Source organism: Lutjanus erythropterus, chromosome 21 (genome assembly GCF_056507025.1).
Source record: "Lutjanus erythropterus isolate fLutEry1 chromosome 21, fLutEry1.hap2, whole genome shotgun sequence".
In the NCBI taxonomy this organism is placed as follows: Eukaryota; Metazoa; Chordata; class Actinopteri; order Lutjaniformes; family Lutjanidae; genus Lutjanus; species Lutjanus erythropterus.
Genome location: NC_139337.1, coordinates 31828626 through 31854010, shown reverse-complemented (window position 1 = coordinate 31854010; position 25385 = coordinate 31828626). Strand labels below are relative to the sequence as shown.

The 25385-nt window shown below is 39.6% G+C and overlaps 1 protein-coding gene across 4 annotated transcripts in view; it reads right to left on the bottom strand.

The window, feature by feature from the left end:
* Positions 1-22411, bottom strand: part of rreb1a (ras responsive element binding protein 1a) — a 74678-nt gene extending 52267 nt beyond the window's left edge. For 3 of the 4 annotated variants that reach the window (XM_084747296.1, XM_084747298.1, XM_084747297.1), the window contains exon 1: positions 21855-22411. In XM_084747296.1, coding sequence (XP_084603422.1) covers positions 21855-21894 — 40 coding nt within the window. In that variant the 5' untranslated portion in view covers positions 21895-22411. The remainder of the gene's footprint in view (positions 1-21854) is intronic. The other variant, XM_084747299.1, reaches the window with a different exon arrangement.
* Between the last annotated feature and the right edge of the window lie 2974 nt (positions 22412-25385).

The following is a 25385-nucleotide window of genomic DNA, read 5'->3' as shown; positions in this document are numbered from 1 at the left end:
CCGACCTCCAGGAGGTGATGAGGACATTAAGTTTGTGAACAAAAGGCACAGAATCAGTGTATTTCAGCCTTTGAAGGCTTTTATTTTGAAAGGTTGCAGGATTGAAGCACTACGCTTGGATGGTTTTTGGGATGATGGCTAGGAACCTGAACGCTGTCTTCCTCTCTGAGACAGGAAACGCCAGAAATGTGATGCACTTAAAGGGACAATGCCTGTTTTTGCCACCAGGGAGAGGAGGACTGAGGAAGAACTACATTACCCAGAATCCCCTGCTCTGGGTTTAAGAACTAATCTGTACTGACTGGACCCTCTACATAAAAGTTACATAAGAGGACAGAGTCCAACTGAGAGTGCACCTCCTCTACACTGCACCATGAAGAGGAAGAAGAAAGAAAGAAAGAGGAGGAGGTGAAGGGGATAGTAGTATGAGGAGAAAGAGGAAGATGGGGCAAACAAGGGGGGTAAAGAAGGAGAAGGAGGTGGGTGAGAGGAGGAGGAAAAAAAGAGAAGCACAAGGAAGAGGAAGGAAGGGGAGGGGAATAAGAAAGTGGAAACATCTGAAGGAGGATGAGGAGCAGGGGAGATTAAAAAGAGGTTAAAATGGAGCAGGAGAAGGTAAAGAAGAAGGAAAAACGTCTGATGGAGGAGAACGGGGTGAGCAGAAAGAAAAAAAGGAGGAGGAGGAGGAGATGAAGAAGACAGAAAGAGACAAGAAAGAGTAATTACAGGGGGGAAGGAGGAGAAATGGGAAGATGAAGGCAGAGGAGAAAAGGAAAAGAAGGAGAAGGAGGTGCAGGAGGAGGACAAAAAAGAAGAGAGGAAAGATGTATCTGGAGGAGGAAGAGGAGGGCGGGAGGATTAAAAAGAGGTGGATGGAGCAGGAGAAGGAGTAGAGCAAACTTGTGGAGAAAGAGAAGGAGGTGAGCAGGGAGAAATAAATAAAGGAGGAGGAGGTGGAGGAAAATTAAACATTATAGAGGAGGAGGAGGAGGAGAAAGAGGTGATGAGGAGAGTAGAAAAAGCAAAAAGGAGAAAAAGTAGTTGGAGGGGGATGAGGAAGAGGGGGAGATGACTCAAAAGGAAGAGGAAGAGGGCGATGAAGGCAAAGGAGGAGGGAAAAAGGAGAACAGGGGGATGCAAAAAGAAGTAGTGATAGAGCGGGAGGAGGAGAAAAACAGGAGTGAATCTGACTCCTGGAAAACTGAACTTTGGTACAAAACTTTGGTACAAAAGAGGAGAAGGAGAGAAAAAATGAGGAGGAGGAGGAGAAGGAGGAAGAGGAGGAGGAGGAGGACAATGTCTCGACTCAAAGTTGGTACTTGTGGCTAGACTTAAAAAATAAGAGGAGGAATAAATGATACTGAACTGAACGTTGGTGATGGGAGGAGAGCAGACGAGGAGGAAGGGAGGACAAGAGGAGGAGACAAGGAGGAGAGGAGGAACAAAGTGAGACAAATTAAGACGACAGAAGATTCAGATTGATGTGAAACTTTACACAACAGAAGAAGAAATGAAAGAAAAAAGAAAAAGCCTGTCTCCATCCTGTGTGTGTGTGTGTGTGTGTGTGTGTGTGTGTGTGTGTGTGTGTGTGTGTGCGTGTGTGTGTAGGGCGTGGTGCTGAGGAGGACCAGGTTTCAGTTGAGTGAAAAGACTCAGAGCCTCTTTGTGTCTCTGCCTCCGGGGCAACACACACACACACACACACACACACACACACACACACACACACACACACACAGACACACACACACACACACCTTTGTGTGTTTATGCAGAGGGGTGTGTGTGTGTGTGTGTGTGTGTGTGTGTGTGTGTGTGTGTGTCCCACCAGAGCACTTTCCCATGGGAGGGTTTATTGTATTTTCAATTAAAAGCTGAATGGAGTTTGGTGGGCACACCTAATACTGTAAACCCCCCAATACACACACACACACACACCTGAGACCACACCCACCACACACACACACACACACACACACACACACACACACACACACACATCCCCCAACACACACACACACACACACACACACACACACACACATCCCCCATTTAAAGCACACACACCAACAGTTACTAATTTAGTTTTAGAATTAATCTCTTTTAGAGCCGTTATGATTAATCAATTACCATGAGGTTATTAATGAGCTTATAAACACTTTATAAACTCTTACAACACTTACAAACTTCATGCTAATCATTATTGTCAATTACTCCTCAATAAATATTTGATCACAAAAAACGTTTAACCACCGTCAGCATCTAAATAGTCATTTGACATTATTTTCATCATACATGAACGTCCTTCTGTTGTGGACTGTTGGTTGGACAATACAGGACACCTGAAGGCACCACTCCGGCCATTCTGACACATTTTAACAGATACGTTTCACTACTTCTTCCACAAAGCGTTTATGGATTAATCAATGATTAGCTGCAGCGCTGACTCTTCAAACGTCTGCTTTACTGCTGAGATAAAAATAAAGAAGAGAGTCAGGGGGGAAGGACGAAGAAAGAAAAATAAAAAAAGAAACAGACAAAGAAGGAAAAAATAAATAAAACAGAGACAATGAGAAGTAAATGAAGTAAATCAAAGACAGACAGCAGCAAATAAAGAAAAGGAGATAAAGAAATTAAATTGTTTGTGCGGCTGACGGATGCAGACAAAGACAGACGTGCAGTCATCATGTCCTCCTGTAGCTCAGTTTGTTTGGACGTTTTGTCTTCAGACGGAGGACGTGAACCTTCACACACTGAGCTCAACAAACACTAAAACACACACACACACACGTCCTGTCTCCTTAATGATTCTCCTGTCCTCCTCCCATACAAACATCTCCTACAGTGTGCAATGAAGGACAAAATTAGACAAGATGCTTCTCTAGATTAGGACAGACACAGACCATCTTCTGACATTTTAATGAAAGAAAAAATTATTATTATTATTAAATTATTAACTGATCAATAACGGTCAATCTACTGTGTCTAAATAGATTCACCGAAGCCGCACAATAACACAAACAGACTAATTGATCAAGGCTGCGTGAAACCAGCAACTCCTGAGTTCTGTCAAAGTAAAATTACTGTTTTCTCCTCTGGAGTTTGGTTGGTTAGCACAGAGTGATATTTGACTTGTGTAACAGTGGTTTCCTGTCAGACAGCCTTGTCTGGTGAAGTGGTTGCTTGTCAATAAAAATTAAAACAGAAGAGTTTGGGTGTGTGTGTGTGTGTGTGTGTGTGTGTGTGTGTGTGTGTGTGTGAGTGAGAGAGAGAGAGAGAGAGCTGGGGTCATATGTGGACTGATGAAGTGTCAGAGGTGATGTCTGAGGGAGGAGACAGGATGTTTCACAGCATCTCAGACCAAGTGTGTGTGTGTGTGTCATCATGATGATGCTGGAGTGTGTGTGTGTGTGTGTGTGTGTGTGTGTGTGTGTGTGTGTGTGTGTGTGTGTGTGAGGGCAGGGCTCATTTACAGAACCTATGATTAGTGTCTCTGGTCAGTCACACACACATACACACTCAGTCATCTAAAAACTGCATCTTTACATGCAACAGGAGTGTGTGTGTGTGTGTGTGTGTTTGCGCGTGTGTGTGTCTGCAAGCGTAATCTCTTAAATCCTACAATGGTGTAACAACTGCATGTGTGTGTCATCACTGACACTCAGTACAACGAGAATGATCATTAGTCAACAGCACGTCTGGGAATCGAGACAAAGAGCAATTTCAAAATAAAAGCATCGATTTTTTTTAGAAAGTAAAAGCTTAATAATTAATAGCCGCATAAAAATAACAAAGTAATACTGACAATAATAGTAACAATACAACGTGACTATGACACAAAAGAAGAGAGGGCTGATGGGAAAGAGGAAGTTACATCCAGACTCCATCAGCAGAGAGACTGAAAACGAAAGTATGTTGATGATGGTGATGTTGAGGAGGAGGAAGATGAAACCAGGGTGAAGGAGAGGACGGGGTTTTCCTTCCAGAAGATGAGTAGTTTCAGTTACCACAGAGAACAACTGTTTGTGGTTTTATTTTCAGAAATCTACTTTCCTGGAGTCCGTTTTTACTTTCCCCTGCACCCCTTTTTAAAATCTGTTCCCCCCTTTTCTAATTTCCGGCTGCATCGTCTATAAAATGTCAGAAAACTGTGTAACCTGTATGTCCATACCAGTTTAAGTGTCTCTAAATGTCTTGTTTTGTCTTCAGATATTCAGTTTAATATGATAATAAACAGAGGGAAGCAGGAAATATCCATAATTAAGAGGCTAAAAACAGCATTTTCTGTCATTTTTGCCTGAAATATTACTTAAGTGATGAATCAAATATCATAATAATTTAACCTTTTAACAACCACTGAAATAAGTTACCAGATTTACTTGCCCAACATGGCAGTTCATTTGCCCCTGGCCATTGTTGGAACCTGAGTTAATATTAACAACTCTTCACCTTGTTGATGTTTTGGTCCATTAATTGTAGAATATTTGAAGTTTTTCTTCCTTCTTCTTATTAAACCTCCAAACAGTGATTATGGTGATTAATCCACTGATTATTTTCATTAATCAATCGCACTACTTGCCCCTGTACAAATTCTTTTATTCATTAAGGGTTATAAAGAAACAACAAACACTAAAGTTAGTTGTCATGTTTAATTTGGAGCAGCAACGTCTAGAAAACCTTCTTGTACTTGTACTTAACCAAAGATATTCAGTTTATGAAACATGATGATGATAAACAGAGAAAAGAAGCACATCTCCATATCTGAGAGGATAAAAACATCAACAACTGTCAGTTACTCCTTCAGTACAGGATCCATTTAAACAACTGTTGTCTTCATTGGTGAAATTTAAAGAGAGGAAACAAGTAACATCACTCCTCTAAACTCTCATCTCCTCCCATCCCCCTCTACACCTCCTCCTAAAACCAGTCCTCTCCCATCCTGTGATCCACCTCCCCTCCCCCATCACACACACACACACACACACACACACACACACACACACACACACACACACTCAGGGATGCTCAGGTAAACACTGATGTGAGCTTGTGTGTGTGTGTGTGTGTGTGTGTGTGCGTGCGTGTGTGAGTTGAAGAAAAAGAAAGACTGAGGGCATGCGGTTGCCACGGCAACAGGGTGTGTCCAAACAATGGTACCTTTTTAGAGGAGGGAGGGGCATTGTGTGTGTGTGTGTGTGTGTGTGTGTGTGTGTGTGTGTGTGTGTGTGTGTGTGTGTGTGTGAGCTCTCGTTACGATGTTAATCTGCGTTCATGGCTACTCTGATGTGGCCGTCACCTCTGTGTGTGTGTGTGTGTGTGTGTGTGTGTGTGTGTGTGTGTGTCAGATTACAGCCTTGCTAACAGTCAGATTAATAGGGATTATGCAGGCTGGGTCTGTTCGCTCCATTCACATGTTGCTGCTGCTGCTGCTGCTCTGTCAGGCTACTTAACCACTGAACACGCACACACAAATCAGCTGTTCAACGACAATAAACAGAATTTGCTCCACAGAGTTTTTTTACGGAACTTGGAGATGCTAATTGACATGGATGCTAACAAAGATGCTAACATGGCAGATAATCTGCTAGACTACCTTCAATAATCCTACCAAAGTATTTACAAGACAGCTAGCTGGTCTGATTTATGTTCAATAAAAATGTTCAAACTCTCCTTCAGATTAGCATGTTAGCCTCAGAGCTAACCCCTCAGTCTCCAGCTGTCGTTTCAAAATGGCTGCAGACAGGTTCAGCATCATCCGTCTTTAGCTCCAGGATGCCAAAAGTATTAAAACAAGCCAATCAGGTGGCTCCTCCTCCCTGACATCACAAGCATCTTTACAGCACAGAGGTGCAAAGTGAAGCCACACGGCTGCTTCTGCTGGATCACAGACGCTGTCTACACCTGTTAACACCTGTCTACACCTGTCTACACCTGTCTACACCTGTTTACACCTGCTTAAATCTAGAAACTGTTTAGATTCAATCAACAATAGCTGCTTCACAGTCAAAAACTAATGTTGCAGATAATACTATAATATCTACCTCCCTCCAAAAATGTCAGGTACAAGAAATCACTGTAATGAAGTAACAAGCTAATAATTCCCTTAGCTTTCCAAGTAGCCTTCCCTAGCTGTTCTAATAATGGATATAATGGATCAATCATTAAATGTTTATGATACTAAAGCTGGGTTGAAGCTCACAAACAATATCACATTTAGTTAACTTTTTTGCTGTTTTGCTAGCTAGCAATATAACATTAATTGAACTATTTAGCTAGCAAACTATTTAACATTTGCTGTGTTTGTTTTTTGTTTTTTTTTACTTTTTTAGCGAGCTATCAAACAACATCACTTTACTGTATTTTTCAACTAGCTGGTAAACTATATAATGTTTATTTATTTATTTTACTTTTTATCTAGCTAGAAAACAATGCAGCATTTTGTTAAGAAATAACCAACATTTTTTACCATTTTCTTATATTTAATGGATCAAATAACTAATTGATTGATCAATAAAATGATTAATTGATGCAGCCCAAATTCTTAATCATTAGAAAAAGTCAAAAAATATTGAGAGATATCTGCAACAATTAGCCTCAGCCCAGCCCAACTGTTTGTTTTGTCTCATTAACACTCTGAAATACAAAGATATCCAGTTTATTATGATCAGAAAGTTTGTTCTTTTGCTTTAAAATGTCTAAAGTGACAGGAAACTGTTGCTGATTAACTTTCTGTTGAAAAAATAAAAAAGTATAATTAAAAGTCAGTAATATTAAAATGATAACAGCAAATGATCAAAAATGAAACAAAAAAAAAATTATTGTAAATGAGACTGAAGCCACTGTTACAAGAAGGAGGAAATGTACCTCTGACACACACACACACACACACACACACACACACACACACACACACACACTCTGAACTGAAGTGACTGTGGTTAAAACTCAATCTACCTTTATTGATTTAACCACCATAAAGTCCACTGTTATTTGCATGCTCCCTCTCCCTCCCTGTCTCCCCCTCTCCCTGTCCTCCCCTGTCCTCCCCCTCTCTTTGCTCCTCTGCAGCCAAGCAGCAGCCAGCTGACAAAACCGTTTAGTCAGCAGAAAGGCGAGCGGGGGAGGAGGAGGAGGAGGAGGAGGGTGAGCGAGCAGAGTGAAGCTGGAGACTTCAGCCTCCCCTCAGAGCCTCCATCATGCTTTAAGAGGGGTGGGACGGACCATTCTGCTGCTGCTGGAGGGGAGCTGGAAGCTTCCACTGCTGACAGAGCAGAGGGGGGAACCTGTTGACCTACAACACCTGAGACCTTAAACCACTTGACAAACAGACACTGAACCACTGACAGCTACTACAACTTTTCTCTCAGATTAAACTTTGTTTGTTGTGACTTTCAGCCCATTAAAACTTTTATCTGTGTTGTGGAACTGATGGAACTTTTCCTTTCACCTATATTTTCTAACAAGTTGATGAGGAAGACCATGTAATGTGGCCAAAAGCTCCTCGACGATCTAAATATTTAAACCGATTCCCAACTTGGAACTTTTACCTCAATATGTGCTTCATTTTTTATGTTGCATAAGGAAGTTTTAAAAACTAAATACAAATATTTTTCAAAAAACAAACTTAGTTTGATGATGAATGCTATGTAGCGTGGTTGAAAGCTCCGGAACGAGTGGGGAAAATTGACCTGGGAGACTCTCCCGTCTTTTAAAAAGAACTTTTCCCACAATACTCACTCGCTTGTTGAACATTTTAAAACTTAAACATCTAAATTTTTCAAATATCAAACATTATCCTGATCTATTTAAGTTGAAAACACAGAATCACTACAGTTTAATAAACTTTGCCAGAGTTTTATTTTGATCAAACTGCAGGACATTGGATGTTGTGTGTGTGTGTGTGTGTGTGTGTGTGTGTGAGTGAGTGTGATCAGGGTGGAGCTGAATCAACACAAAACTCCATCAGCTTCTAACCTGAGGGTGTGTTTGAGCTGCACTGATGGATGAAGGAGGAGGAGGAGTAAAGGAGAACGCTTTCACAGTCAGATGTAGGCCAGACCTGTTGTATGGGATGCCAGTAGCTCAGAGAGTGTGTGTGTGTGTGTGTGTGTGTGTGGGTGTGGGTGTGGTGAGACTGTCTTGCTGATAAGCAGCTTGTGGAGCTAACTACCACTGCATGGGAGAGTGTGTGTGTGCGACGGCTGATACACACACACACACAAACACACACTCAGGGCCACCTTTACCCTGCTCGCTGCCTGCAGCAAATAAAGCCGTATTTACTGCGAGTCCAAAGTCCGAGCGGCTCGGCTGTGAAAGAATGTCACAATGGATGGAGGGAGGAGGACGAGGAGGGGGGAGGAAGAGGAGGAAGAGGAGAAGGAGGGCATCTTAGAGGGGGGAGGAGCTGAGGAGATGAAAGGCGGGAGGAGGAGGAGGAGAAGGATGCTACCAGAAGCTTCTCTTCATTCCTTTATGATGTTATGAGTTGAAGACAAACCTGTCGCTGGATGTTTTTAAAGGAGGAGTTCCACATTTTCAGAAATGGAGAAATACACATTCACTTTCTGATGGAGGAGAGGATTGATACGTTTTTTTTTGTTTTGTTTTTTTAACTTTCTAAAAATAACTTTTAGAGTGAACAAGAACAGACATGGAACAAAAGCAACGTTTGCACCTGTTGAAGGTGCGTATTTAACCTGATGAAGTGCATGTTTTGAGTCAAGAGGCTGTAAAACATTCATTTCCTATAAATTCTCCACAATAAAAGCCCCCTGTTATTTTGTTATATCTATCTATCTATAAAGCTTTTATTAAGAAGCAGTCAAGTCAGGAAATGCTGTGTTTTCATCAGCAGTAACTGAACACAACTCCTATCAGCTGAAAGTGAACACGAAACGGTAAAATAAAGCAGAAACCTGAAAGTACAAACGGCGACACAGGAGAGAAACTGACCTTCAAACCACAGAGATTCATTTAGATGCTACATGAGGTTTTGTTTTCTCTTTGATCTCCTGCACAGGAAGTTGAGTCTTGACTTTCCAGTGCACATGAGAAAAAAAAACAGAAAGAGAAACTCAATCGCTTATGTTTTAAAATTACTGAAAATGATTATTCGATTACAGAAATAGTTGGCAACCGATTGTCATAAATGTCCACAAATGTCCACTAAAAACTGTCATTTTAATCTTTCAAAAGAAAGAAAGTTTTGGCATTACATCAATTTTAACATGCAAACACAGAACTAAATGTCAAAACAAATGTGAAAATCACTTTTCCCAGAGCCCAAAGACACGACTTCAAATGTCTTCAGTTAGAAATGATTAAACAGAAACAAAGAAATACTGTCAGCTCAAAGATCCCAAACCAACATGTTACATTTTGTTTATCTGTGCACAAACCACAGACCCAGGCTAGCCGTTTCCCTCTGTTTCCAGTCTTTATGCTAAGCTACGCTAACGCGCCGCAGGCTGCAGCTTCATATTTAACAGACCTCTAACTGCCAGAAAGAGAATGTTTCCCCGAATGTCTGCTGAGAGAGGAGGAGGAAGAGGAGAAAGAGAGGAGGAGAAGAGGAGGAGGGTTAACAGGAAGTGAAGCAGCCTCTCATCAGGAGAGCAGAGGAGGAGATGGAGGAAGTGGAGGAACAATAGCGTCTCTCTCTCTCTGTTAAACCTCATGTGAAGTCTTTATTATCAGAGACACAGAGTTACATAAGTGTCAGAGATGTTGTTCATCCTCCAGGAAACTTTCACCAACTCAGAAAAAAAAAAAAAGAAACAGCACAGTGGAGATTTGTAGAGGAAAAAGTCAGTCAGCGTGACGAGAGGAGTCTCATCCTGCTGCACAGAGATGCTCGACACCCGAGGAAACAGTCTGAGGGCACAATAAAGGAAAACAGTGCAGCTTTTAGAAGAAATATAGTCTGTTTGTTGGAGAAAAAGTTAAATTATGAACCTAGAGGCTCAATTTTTTCTACATACATACGTCTGACTGTGACACCTGTCTGTCACCGGCTCTGATTGGCTCTTAGGTTTGACAACAAACACAACATGTTGGTGAAAATCCTCACTGTCACTGTGATATTTAATGCTGCGTATCAGTCTTATGTTGGGTAATAAAGGTTTAATCTGCTCACAGGCAGATATTTTGTGGCTGGTGACTCATGAGAGGGAGCAGCTACAGAGGATCACATCCCAGCAGGACCATCTCATCTCTTCTCAGGAATCATTAAAAAAAATCATTATTCTTGAAAATATCCATATTCTTTATGGCACGGATTTGCATCTCCATGACAACAGGGCTACCCTCTTCAAGGTGCGTCTTTTACCTGAAGACGAGCTCGAGGAGACTCAAGTTGAGCGGCTGTTTAGCGGTGGATAAACCGTTCATGTACGTCTCCGGGATAAACACGCCGTTTCCTTAAATTCTTCATAATAAAAGTCGCTGTTTCAACGCTTTTATGAAACGGTAAAATAATGCAGATACCTGAACGTACAAACAGCGACAGAGGAGAGAAAATATATTTAAAAACATAAAGATTCAGTTAGAAGCTACAGAAATACTGAGAGCTGGACATGAAGAGATTCTTATTTTCAGGTGATTATACCCTTAATCTGACGCACTGGACCTTTAAATGAGTAATTGTTTGATGTCAATAACAGACAACTGTCCTTCTTCTTCTTCTTCAGTGTGTAAACCAGCTGACAGCAGTGATGTGAACACTGTAATATTTACTCACTCTAACTATAGCGTCTCTACAGCTATATAAAGACGGAGGTCTGTGGGACTAAATTTAACCCCAGAGAGGAACCGCAAGGCAGTCCTGGTGGGCTCAGAGTGTGTGTGTGTGTGTGTGTGTGTGTGTGTGTGTGTGTGTGTGTGTGTGTGTGTGTGTGTGTGTGGTGATAACGTCCCCACAGAAACACACTTGTATGGGAGGAGGCCCATCAGACGACACGCTAAACTCTGACTCTGTGTGTGTGTGTGTGTGTGTGTGTGTGTGTGTGTGTGTGTGTGTGTGTGTGTGTGTGTGTGTCCTACTTTAGCTCTATTCATCCCTCGTCTCATGTTACACTCATCCTCCTCCTCCTCCTCCTCCTCCTCCTCCTCCTCCTCGTCTCTGTGAGGACTCAGCGTTCAGGCTGAGCTCTCACACACCGATCGATCAGTTTATTGGTGATCAGATGTCGATGTTCAGAGAGTTTAGTTTATGATCAGGAGGCAGAGACGAGTCAGGATTGTCCTGCTGGTGCATCATGGGACGGAAAACTGACTTACTGCTCAGGTTAATGTTGGAACGAACAAAACGAGTCGTTTAATTGATTAGTTTGAATTTGTTTTAACTACTGATGTCACAATATATCAAATATCATATTATATAGTTTTGAAAGTGTTTGTGCCTGTTTTCTGCACATGATCAGTCCTTTCTAGATTTTTCTTTATTAAAGAAGGAAAGCAGAAGAAAAAAAAAATCAATTTCTTACCAAGAAAAATGCTGAATATCTTATTGTGGTAACTGTGGAAGGTCACTTCTGCAAAGTTTAGTAAGAAGGAGGAAAGTTAAACTAGTTAATTATCAGCCTCTCAGATATGAAGATCTGCTTTTGTTTGTTTATCTTACATACAGACAATTCACTTTATAGTCTTTGTTCTTATTTAATGCTAGTTGTTCGAGCGGTCGTCATGGAGACGATTTAGTCTGTTATCAAGTCATCAAAACTGTAGAACAATAATTAAGAAATATTGACTTTTAATTGATTTAATGTCACAAAGTGACAGCTGAGCAGGTCGGTCCAGTGATGAAAGCCAAGAACCCTGGTTGAAAGCTCAGAGAAGAAGAGAAAAACCCCGAGGCATCATCGCACTTCTTCTGAACTAAACACAACACAAACTTATCATTATTAACCACGAAGCAGCTGCCGCTCATCTGTGAAGCTGTGAGTCACCTCCACACCTTCAGTCAGGCAGTCAGCATCTCTCTGACGAAACCGACCCAAGCGCTGACTCATCAAATCATGGGGAATATTTACAACGCCGTTTCCTGTAAAATGACCCAAAACCCACAACACGAGAGTCGCCGAGGGATCAAAGGTCTGCGTTCACCTTCTGCTTCACACACAAACAATTATCAATAAACATGATCAGAAAATCTGATCATTTCAGTTTCTATCTGTCATTTCATGTCAGAAGAAGAAGAAGAACAAACCTTCTTCACTGCAGAGTTTCAGCTTCAGTTTCAGTCTCAGGTAGAAAACAGAAAAAGATTTTCTGCTCTACAAACCAAACCACGCCCACATCTTCCATTTTGGTCACGAGCCATTTGGTCCAGCCAGAGGTGTAACAGTTTGACCCCCCACCCACCCATCCCCCACCTTCATCCTCCTCCTCCTCCTCCTCCTCCACACCTCTCCGTCTACGTCCACATGGTGTCACACACACACACACACACACACACACACACACACACACACACACACACACACATCCCCCTAAACACATCACAAACAAGTGTTTCCACCCTGACGGCTGCAACACGTCCGACTGGTTCAAGGATTTTGTTTCAGGGCTGCAGATGACAAATATTTCAATCATCAATTCATGTGCTGATTGATCGATCAGTTATTAATCTGTAAAGTGCAGAAAAAAGTATCAACATGCAAAGAAAATCAGCAGATCTCCACAACTAACTGACTCAGAAAATCACATTTTAATGTTCAAACATTACGTTTAAAAAGTGACATTTAAAGGCCTAAAAAAGTCACGTTTCAGTTTAAAGAGACACTTAAACACTTTAAGATGAAAAAGTCATGTTTTAAACACCTAAAAAGTTCAGTTTAATTGTTCAAAAGCATTTTAGATGCTTAAAAAAATCTTATTTTAATCCCTAAAGTCTAAATTTAAAAGTTTAAAAGTCACATTTTAATGCCTAAAGTGGGACGTTTTAAAGTTTGAAGTCATGTTTTAACATCTGAAGGCTGATGTTTGAACATTTAAATTTGACTTATTTTAGCACTTAAATAGTCACATTTCACAGTTTAAACAGTCACATTTTCATGCTTAAAAGGTCACACAGGCACATTTAAGACTTTTAAAAGTCATTTTAAAAAGCCACATTTTAAACTGCTAAACCGTCACATTTAAAAGTTTAAAAAGTAAACTGAAAAGTCTCATTTTAGTGCTTAAAGGTGTAAAGCTTAAAAAGTACGGTTTTAAAAAGCTGAAAAAGTTTTAAAGCTTTTTCCAGTCATGTTTTAAAAAGGGTGATGTTTAAAAGTTACACTTTAATGCCTGAACAGTCAAGTTTAAAGTTTAAAAACTCTTGTTTTAATGTCTAAAGAGATCTTTAAAAGTTTAAAAAGTCACGTTTCAACCATGACTCAGATCAAAAAATCAATCAACTAATCGTTTCAGCTCTGGTCCACAGTTTAACTGATACCCAGTCTGCTGTGGACACAGATCAATCAATACTAACACAGTATTGATCTGTGATCAGCTGTGATCAATCATGCACAAAATCAGAAGATCAATATGAAGCTGCTGTGACTTTTATTCTTCTTTAACCTGCTTGGAAACACAAATGTTTTGTTTTTTCTAGTATGATCAGCTGATCAGTTTGTGTTTCTGAAGTCAGCTTTCATCCCTCGTCTCCTCCTCCTGTCCACACCTTTCTCAACTGCATGTTAACTCCTCCTCCTCCTCCTCCTCCTCCTCCTCCTCCTCCTCCTCCTCCTCCTCCTGTACCCGCTCGCTCAGTCGGGGGATGGAACATAATCTTATCTAAAAAAGGCGGGTCTATAAATAGAGGCCGGGTACAGAGAGGCAGAAAGAGAAAGAAACAGACGTAGTAACATCCACCCGTGTGTTCAGCTGACGGCGTGTTACTGTCGTCTAAAGAGCCTCAAACACACTGACCCGTGGCTCTGTGCTGTATGTGGTAATCCACCGAGGACTCTGATTGGCTCTGACGTGTGCATGACAGCGTGCCAGCAAAGTGTGAGCAACAACCTGCTGACTTTCTCCGGCAGCTCTGATCGTCCACACGTCCTCACACTGATCCCTCATCAGTTATTGTGCAAAGTTCCTGCTGTGAATCTTCACACAGCTGCAGCACCAATTAACATTTAAAGAAGTCACGTGACGTTAAGGAGACGGAGACAGACGTCCGTCAGCGTCCTGAGACTTTACAGTAAAGACGTTAACATCATACAGCTCTGCACAAGTCATGGCAGGAAAAAAATTAAATGATTTCATGTGATTTAATCTGAGGACAAAACATTTCCAGTTTGCAGACATCACGTTAAGATTCTGATGCTTACAAAAACACCTGAAGAGGAAATGTTTTTCTGCAGCATCATGAAACTTTTTATGGTTCTGTTCAGACGTTCACACTCACAGCTGCGGATCAAAAAGGCAGCGTTCATAAGTTTAAAAAGTCACACGCTAACATCTAAAAAGTCATGTTTTTAAGTGACATTTTAAGGCCTAAAGAGTCACATTATAAAGAAAAAATGACATTTCACACCTAAAAAAAAAAGGCAAGTTTTAAAGTCTGAAAAGTCACATTTTGACACTTAAGTCACATTTAACAGAATGACTTTTTCATTATTTTCTATCATTTTAAACACAAAACAATAATCTTTTTTCTCTGAGGTCTGGACTGTTGGTCCGACTGAGACAAGCTGCATCTTTTCACCAAACTGTCTCACATTTAATAAACTGAACAATGAATTTAAGTGTTTGTTATCTGGAAGTTAATGATGATATTTATTTAACCTGAATTCAACCAGTCAGATCCTGCTGAGGAGACAAGTGATGAAGACGGCAGCAGAAAAAGGACGGAGACAAAACAAAACTAACAGAGGAGACGACACGAAACAGACGGAGGGACCATCAGGACATGTCATGTGACTCAAACTGAGGGAATCAATAGAGAGAGAGAGAGAGAGAGAGAGAGAGAGAGAGAGAGAGAGTGTGTGTGTGTGTGTGTGTGTGTGTGTGTGTGTGTGTGTGTGTGTGTGATTAATGGAGGTTAATGTGGACACAACAACCGTCTCAGAGGACCACAGCTTTTAATTAGCTGCTTCACTTCAGTCCCTGTGGACACAAACGTCCCACTGAAACCCCCATTAACACACACACACACACACACACACACACACACAGTAATTATCACTGACATTAATATATGACCTCTAATGATTCAAGAGTTGCATCATCATCAAATTTTGATTATCATGTAGTTTCAGAATAAAACTTCCCTTTAGTTTGTCTGTTTGTTATGTTGACTTTTATTTTGAAATGACCTCATCTGCTGTTCTATTAGTTTTATTCTGAAAAATCTCAAGTGAACTAACTACTGATGGAGTCAAGCTAAAGTAATTATCTAAAAATGATCACAAAATAATAATTATTAACCTGTTATTTGACTCATGACACAATTTTTCAAATGATTGGCTAAATCTTAAAATGATGGATTTGTGGTTAAAATGAATTATATATAATTACTCAATATTAATCTGTCCTTTAAAAAGAATAATCATTTTATAGACTCTTGATTAGTGAAAGTGTGATGTTTTGGGCAATAAAATAATCATTTATGTCAGTAATCGGGATGTTGATGATCAATCACTTGCCAATAAGGATTCAATTGATTAAAAATGTATTACTGATAATTAATTGGTAGTCTAAAAATGGCAGTAACTGTCCCTCATTTGACATTTGATGAACACAGAAACTTGAGAAAAAAGAAAATAAAGAAAAAAGTGTTTTATATGTTATTAAATATAATTCAGTTAAACCTGAAGATTAAAGTGTTAAAGTGCATTAAAATGTGAGCTGAGAGTACTGGACTCAAATTATATTTAATTTAAATGAATTTAATTAAAAAGCTGATAAAAGAATCGATCTGATGATGAAACGAGGAGAAACAGTGAAGTCAGTCAGTTTCACTCCTCCTCCGTTTATCACCTGCATCCCTCCGTCCCTTCATGCTGCATCATGTCTTCACACGACTGTAACTGCAGGCTGTGTGTGTGTGTGTGTGTGTGTGTGTGTGTCTCTTCAGTTCCCACAAAAAGCACTCACAATGGAGGATGCCCCATCGCACAAGACACTCTTTGTGTGCAAGTATCTGTGTGTGTGTGTGTGTGTGTGTGTGTGTGTGTGTGTGTGTGTGTGTGAGCAGGACACATCATCCGCTACATCATCGGCCGTCAGCATTTTAAAATGTCCACAACCATAGCAGAAGAAGAAGAAGAAGAAGAAGAAGAAGAAGAAGAAGAAGGAGAACAAGAAAAAGAGCTTTGACAGAACCACATGTCGCCTCTTCAAGTTGTTATTTTGTGAGAGGAGCAAACGAGAGGGTCACACACACACTTTTACACACACACACACACACACACACACACACACACACAGAGCATCCTCTCCTGTTGCCACGACACAAAGAAGAAACTCAGAAAAGACTTTTTAGCACCTCGTCTGAGCAGAGGAATCCAGCAGACCTCCACTTTGATGTTGTGATTGATACCCCTCCTCCCCCTCCTCCTCCTCCTCCTCCTCCTCCTCCTCCTCCTCCTCACACACATCTCCATTTGAAAACGAGGAGTCGAGGAGTGGAAGAGCCAGTTAGAATTCCCCCCTCAGCAAGAAGCGTCTCCATCAGAGACAGAGACAGAGAGATGTGCGCCCGTCGCCGAGGGCCCAGCTCGGCCTCAGTGTTGAATTTCGTAATGGAATGCTAACTGCTCGTCCTCCTCGTCTTCCTCCTCCTGCTGCTGCTCCTCCTCTGTCAGGAGGAGGAGGAGAGGACCAGAGACAGCAGGAATATTCAGCTGATCATCTGAGTAAAACATCCAGTCGAGTCGAGTTTTCCTCATTAAAATAGTTTCAAAGAAACTTTTTCTTGGCTTTTATTCTGAAATGACGTGCTGCTCTTTTTCTGTTCTGCTACTTTTATTTTGAAGATATTTAACTGAACTAAGTATGAGACTGTATGTCTTACTTTGACTGTATAAAACTGTTTTTATTTATTCAATCATATAAACTATAAATTACTTTACTTTAATAATAATATAAAAATGAAGCCAAACATGTTTTCAAACTAGATTTGCTTGATTTTAAACAAAAAAGGAAAAAAAAAACTCACAACGAAGCTTAAAGATGCAACAAAAGTGACCAAAAGAAGACTGTCAGGATGTTAGAGTGATAACAGAGAGAAAAAACTACCATCAGGCCTCTACACTCTCTATTAAACATGTGATCAATCAGCTTAAGATGCCAGGAAATCAGATAAAGTCAATATAACTTCTACATTATATACGACAGATGCACTGAAGTCACTGTGTGGACGGACGTAAAAACACAATAAAAAACAGTTAAAACACACTCTGGAGCTGCACAAATTCAATTTAGATCAAAATAAAGAGTGCTGAAGCTCTGAATTTTAATTTTTAAATTCACCATGAAGTCACTCCAGAGACTCTCAAACTCATTCAAGTCTCTGTGAAGTTACAAAATACACACTAAAGCAAAATTAACCTGATATTTGGTGATAAAAACACAATGTACAAAAACTGAGGAAACTGCACAAGTTGCAGCAGGATAAAATCATAATAAAGTTATGCAGAATAAATAAACTTTAAATCCATACAGTGTGTAACAGCAGACGGTCTGACAGTCCACATTCAGACACAACTTTCCCAAAATGCACTAAAATCCCACTAAAGATGCTCTGAAAGTCAGTGACTGACTGCTGGACTCAGCTGACTCGATAATGTTCTGTAGGTCTGATGGTCCTGGATCAGTTGACAATACCATAAAACATATTTATATCCTGCATCGATGCACTGAAGTGACTGAAGTGACCTCATGTGAACACATGCAGAGTTATTACACAACAAACACGACAAATCATACACTTTAAACCACTGCAGGAGAGTTATGGGAGCAAAGTAATGGTGTGAAGTCACAAAAACTTTCTAAAAATGCACTAAAAGTCCTTTTCTAAAAAGATTGCAGTAATAAAACATGTGGAAATCTGCTATAAACTCACATTTAACTGTTATAAATACACTCTAAATCCCTACAGGAGTGTTAAGGGAGCAGCTAGAGCCACAAAGATGATTCCAAAATGCACTAAAAGTTCACCTTTTTTTAGTATTATGGTCATAAATCAAGAAAAACAGACTATAAAATTAGATTTAACAGCAATAAATACACCAAAACTCATTAAAGAGTGTTATGGGAGCAACTTAAGATGCCATTAAGTGAGATAAAGTCACAATTATGTTCCCACAATGCACTAAAAGTGCCTCTTTTTAATTAAATAAAGTCATAAATCACTCAAAATTTGCTATAAACTCACATTTATCTGCAAAAAATACCATTTAAATCCATACAGGAGTGTTATAGGAGCAGCTGAAGCCACAAAGATTTTCCCAGGGTGCTCTAAAAATCCTGTTTTTTAATAGAATACTCATAAATCATGCAAAATTTGTTACAAACTCATGTTTAACATAAATAAATAACCCATAAAACCTTATAGGAGTGTCAAAGAAGCGACTTAAGACACCATTAAATCAGGTCAAGTCACAATGACTTTCCCAAAATGCACCTGTTTGTCATAAACCATCATAAATTTAAGCAATAAATCCGCCTTAAATCCTTACAGAAGTGTTACAGAAACAACTTAAAACATCACAAAGTCAAGTTAAGTCATAATAATGTCCTCAAAATGCACTAAAAGTCACATTTTTGAAATATTATAGTCATAAATAATGCATATTTGGCTATAGATTCAATATTCAACTTATTTGAATGCACTTTAAATTCCTATAGAATAGTTATGGAAGCAACTTATGATGCCATTGACTGATGTAAAGTCACAGCGACTTCCCAAAATGCACCTTTTTGTCATAAATCGGGCTAAATATGTTATAAACTCACATGTATGTACAGTAAATGCATTTTAAATCTCTACTTATGGACACTGCAGGGTTAAAAGGCACCATAAAGTTCATCTAAAGTCACTATTCATCACTACAAAAGCACTAAAAGTTAAAAATAAAAGGAAACTTAAGTGGATTTTCTCCGTAAAAGTCGAGTTAAAGTTCCACAGCAGGGAGGTGGAGAGAGGTGGAGAGAGGTAGAGAGAGCTAAGGCTAACACGGAGAGAGAGAGAGAGAGAAAATCCCTAGCAACCATTATTATCTAACCAGAGACGGAGACAAACCTCATCAGTTCATCTCCCTGAGGACAAACTCTGTCCATCCGTCAATCATTGACCCGCAGCTCTGATAACAGCGTCTCTTTGACACAGTAAAACCGCGTTATTACAGTTAACAGCCCCAGCATCCTCCTCCGCCGCGCACCGACACGGAAAACAAACGCACCCAGCGGGGCCAACGGCTCAAACAAGCGCTCACAAGTTCACAAAGTGACGGTTTGATTCTGAACACGGGGTCAACTGAGAGGATGGGCTCGAGTTAACGTTTGAAATGTTACGTTAAGACGGTGGATGATGTCGAAAGAGAGAAAAGAGAGGCTAAGGAGGAGGAGGAGGAGGAGGTGGTGGTGGTGGAGGAGGAGGATGCAACAGGCGTCAGTGTAACCGGAGAGACACGGTGGAAAAAGTCTCCCAAACGCGGCGAAAAGTCGCCAAACTGCCGCAAAAAGTGCGGAACACGGAGCAGGCCGGTGACAGTGAACGCCTCGCCGCCGTGTTGGTGCACTTTATAAATGAACAGGGGTCGGTTTGTGGCTAAATATGTCTGGGCAAGGTCACAGCAGCAGCGTCGAGCTAGCTGCAGTTAGCTAGAATGCTACCGGAAGACGGACGACCCTCCTTTCAAAATAAAACTCACAGTCAGGCAAAGTTACCATTTTAGAATCGAAGTGCAGCGGATTCCAACTTCTCTGACTGGACTCTACGTACAGATATTTACTTATTTATCTTTAAAAATAAGGAAATCAAACTTTTAGGATGACTTTGTCACAATTACAGAAATGTATTAGTGTTCACCATCACTGTTAAGATGAACCAATAAACTAATAACCATTTTACAACAGCCTTTGTGCAGATAATGATGAGAATAACACTGACAGAGTTGTGCAATTAATCTAAATTGTGCAATATCAAAATCACAGAGGCTGATAAAGATGATAAAGGAAATCTGTGACAAACAGCATCATAATGAAGCAGCGTGGTGCAGCAGAAACATGTCGGCCAACAAATCTTCATGAAAGAAAACACAGTACAGGCCCCAACAAATGAAAATTAAAGTTTCTGTGCAAAAGTGATCATTCCCACTAATCGAGACTCATATTACATTTGTAATATCTGTTAAAATAATATCAAAATTATGTTTTTAACCTTCTCATGCGGCCCTAATACTTATTAATCTTTCTAAATTAAAACAAAAATAATAATTTTCAGGATGATTTTGCAATATTTGTCAAGTGATATCCAATTTAAATTAATCTTCTGGGTCATTTCACATCTAAAGTGACATTTAAATGCCATTAAATCCCTCTATGAATATGATGGGAGCAACTGAAGTCCCACAGGTGTTCCCAAAATACACTCAAAGTCCCTGATTTTAAGCCTACAGTCATAAATCAAGCAAAATTGCATATAGAAGCTTATTTAACTGCTATTAATACACATTAAGTCATTATATGAGTGTTACGGGAGCAACATAAGACACAATTTAGTTGCAAAGATGTTCCTAAACGCACTACAGGTCCCCCTTGAGTCACAAATAATGCAAAAATTGGTTAAAAACTCTTATTTTGCTACCATAAATACAACTTAAATCCTTATAGGAGTGTTATGTAAGGACATTAAAACACAATTAAGTCACAAAGATGTTCTCAAAGTGCATTAAAACCCACCTTGATTATAATATGAGCATAAACCATGCATAAAGTGACATTTAACTGCCATAAGTAACTTTTAAATCCAGTAAACACGTCCCTGTTAGATAAACCGATACTTAAAAAACATTTACATCAGACCGTGTGAACGTGGTGATGATAAATGTGTCAGCGCACAACGTCTCATAAAATCTGATTTTCTGTACTGAACAGCACAAATTTCTACAATTTATCAATATTTTGTGAAATAAACAACCATTTACAGCAATCTATGTACAAATGACATCATCATCCCACCAGTCTGACTTTGTGTGTCGAGCAGCGTCAGTTTTCAGACATAAAGTCACTCAGGTCAACAGACAAACAAGAACCAACAGAGAACAACTCAAGTTTCAGCCTGCTAATCTTCCTGCCTCAGCATTGAGCAACAGGTGGTTTTACTTTGAAAGCACCAGGCGGAAGCAGCCGTGCTGGCTGCTGTCAGCTTGCCGCTGGTGTCTGGTAGCTTTACACATGGCCACTAGCAGCGAGGCTCCGACCAAAGTGCACCCGAGATATGGATGCTCGACTCCGGCGGCGAGCAGACTTTGAACCCGCTCTTGCCGCCCTCCCCGCGGGGCAGAACCGCCGCACGACAACCGAAACGTGCACGCGGGTGAAAAAAGTTGCACCAAAAGTTGAAACAACAAGTTGTTGGTGGTAATTAGCTGAAGTGTGCTGAATGAGGAAGAGACCTGGGGGTTGAATTCCACCGCTTGGATGCGCATCAAACTAGGAAGCAACACGGAGAGGAGAGAAAAAACTCCTCTCCCTCCCTTACTGCTCCACATCTCCGCTTAAAGTTTACTTCAACACCCGCAACAAGTCCAAACTCCCCCCCCAAAACCCGCAAACAGCTCCCGCATCGACTGAAGCGAGCGCACAGAGGCAGAAAGGCACCAAAAGCACCGATGGAGAGGCAGAAAAAGCAGACTTACGCTTGACTTTGTTGGGGTTGGGCTGCTTGCGCCGAGACATCGTGGCGAGGATGATGATGGTGGTGGTGGTGGGGGCGATGATGATGATGATGATGATGATGATGATGAACGGCGGTGATGGTGGATGATGAAGGGGGGTGATGAAGAAAAAAAAAAAAGAAGGGAGAGAGAGAGAGGCTGCAAACTTGCTCCGGAGAGGAGAGGAATCAAAATGGCGTTTCCGAAGGGATGTGCAAACTTGGACAAACTTTACTCCGGCTTCTCCTCCTCCTCCTCCTCCTCCCCTCCCTCCTCCACCTCCTCCTCCTCTTCTGCTTCTCTTCCTCTCTCCTCTCCCGGAGGAGGAAAAAAACAGTCGATGAACGGAGTCTTCGAGAGGAAAATGTTGCGTTTTTCTGTAGTTAGTTTGTAGTTTGAATTCCTCCCCGGACTCCCAGCAGCGCTGTCCTCTCGCTGTGTCTCTGTCTCTCAGCGTGTCTCGGTGTGTCTCTCCCTCTAAACCTGATAAGTAAAGCTCATCACGTGTTGTCTCTCCAGTCTCCAAGGGGACGTGGCCACCAAGCATCTCTCTCTTCACGCGCACACACACGTTACTGGATTACTTCTGCTTTCCTCCGGTAACTGGACGATCATTTCCGCCAGTAAAATAAAAACTGTCACCGTGGAAAATCCAAAAAGTTAGAAAGTGATAATTAATTAATAAAACATATTAAAAAGACACAATAATGAGATTTTAAAAAGTAATAATTATACGATAAAACAACAAAAAGTAACAATTACAAGATTTAAAAACAGACGATGAGGACATACAAAATATAATTATGAAATAAAAAGTAATTAAGAGATTAAAAGTCAAAATTATGGGGGAAAATGAAAGTCAGAGACTAACAATCGTAATTATGAGAAGACACGTTGAAATGAAAAGACTTAAAGTCGAAAATAAAAGATTAAAAATCGTAATTATGAACTTAAAAGTCATAATTACAAGATAAAAAGTCATTACTATGAGACAAAAAGTTTAAATTAAGGAATTAAAATTCAAAATGATGAGATAAAGCCATAATTATGCGATAAAACGCTGAAATTAAGTGATTTGAAGTCGAAATTGTGAGATAAAAAGTGGGATTTATGAGATAAAAAGTAATTAATATGAGTTTAAGTGTAAAAAGTAGGATAATAACAATTGAAAATATGACATAAAGTCGAAATTAAGATATTAAAAATCATTATTATGAGATAGTCATTTTAAAAGTCGAAATTATGAGTTAAAGAAAAATCCTGAGTTCAAATGACGACTTTTTATCTCATACTTGTGATTTAATTTGAAGATATTTTTCCTGTTTCTGGCGGAAATGCGTTTCCATGGTTGATGAAGACATCAGCAGCCATGATGGAGGAAGAAATGATCCCCACAACCACCAAAACGATCACATTTACACCGAAGCAGCGTTAATAAGCTTAGTTTTATTTATCTTTAATAATTTTATTCACCAAATATCCGAATTAACGATCATATTTTACATTTGCAGGAGTTTAAAATCTCATCAACATCCTAAAAAATCATCTTGAAGTTGATTCTTCCTCAACTTTAACTCCCTGCGTCACTTTTCTCCATGAAAAATGTCTCACTTTTCTTTCAGCTGGTTTGATTTTGACAAAACGTCGCAACAAACGTTTGTTTTTTTTTATCAAAGACGCGGAGTTTAAGGGACTGAAAGATAAGAAACCATCCACACTGTGGAGGCAGCAGCTGCAGCAACTCTCGCGAGGTTTGAGCAGGAGAAGCGGGGACGGAGTGAGATATCGCGAGGTTTGGGGGGAGGAGAGGATGATGCCAACCGTCAGGCTCGAGGGGGGGCGGGGGGGGGGGGACGACTGTTTCCAGGGAGATGTTGGTGAAGTTAAAGTTAGGAGCTCACCTCTGAAGTTAGGGATTAATTATTAGTCCTGATTAACAAGACTACGAGTGTTTTATAAAGTTTATCAGAGTTAAATTCAAACAATCTTTCATGTTGTTTTCAAAAAACAAAATAGTTAAACTCAGTGCCTTCAAAATAAAATCAATTCTTAGGGGTTTTTTGTCCAAATGCCCTAAAAATAAAGTTGTTCCTGTTTGATAATTGATTATTAGGGGGGAAAAAACTTGCTTTTACACATAAGAAAATAATAAGTGTGACATGTTTCAGTGTCTAAAAATAAAAACACACTTTAGTAATATAAATAAAATGTTTTTTTTAAACAAAGTAAAGGAGGTAGTGTGTTAGATTCCTGAACAGAAACTTATTTATTTATCATTATTATTATTTATTTTATATTGTGACAGTTTACAGATAGGTTATCTTGTTAAAATGTGATAAGTAACTATTTTAATACTTCATTTGAGTACAGTAACTAATTACATTTGATTACTTTCTCACAAATGTTTAAACTGGTCATTAAAGCCAAAAAGTCCTGAAAACATAAATTTATATGAGGCGGTGTAAAACTTTGTAAATGTATCTTCAGGTTTGATATCGAACATTTTCAGACAAACGACAGAAACGTTAGAGTCCTGAACGATTTCATGAAGAAGTTAAAAAAAAAGAACACAAAGGTGGGCGGGACTACTGGCAATGGAAAAGTGTCAATCAGCCATTTTTAGAAAACCTGCATATACGCGCTAATTTTGGTGTAATTGGTATTAGAAAGTTGGATACAAACAACTGATCTGAGTTCTTGCTCTGTGCACGAGAGACGTAATAAGACAACAACAACGTAAGACATTTAAAAAGACAAAAAAATAAAATAAAACAATGAAAAAACACACAAGACGAACATGTAAAGGCGAAAAATCAAGTAACAAGATGAAAAAGACGCAGATGATGAAAAATGACATAATGAGAAAAAAAGACGTCACAAAACAGGAAGTGACGTAAAAGACAGAGAGAAGACAAACATGTTCCTGAAACGATGGAACAAAATGTAAAACAGTGAAAAACACGTAGCAAAACCAAAAATAACGTAACAAGACAAAAGACGGAAAATGATAAAACAAGACAAAAAACAATGTAACAAAAAAACTGTAACAAGATGAAAAATTACTTAAAAGACGTAACAGGACAAAATAGATGAACAAAACGTAAGAAGACAAAAAATAACAAAATATAAAAAAGGACGGAAGACAAAAAAAACAACGTAAAATTGTAATGAGAGAGAAAGATGAAAAATGGTGAAACAAAACGAAAACTACGTAAAAGATAACGAAACCAAAAATTACGTGATAAGAAGAAACAGAGAAGTTAGCTGTTGTTAGCAAAACAGAAGCTAACTAGATAGCTAATGACTGACGTAGATTAGCCTGATACTTCGTTAACATTTAGCATTTGTTTCTCGGTAACCGTAACATATTACAATTACCTTTATTTTGTAATTGAATTACATGTAACTAATTACTTTATAGTTACAAGTAACTAGTTACCTCCCAACACTGCTGACAGGTGAACGTCCCTGTTAGCCTACATGCTTATAAACCTCAAATCCTAAAGAATATCT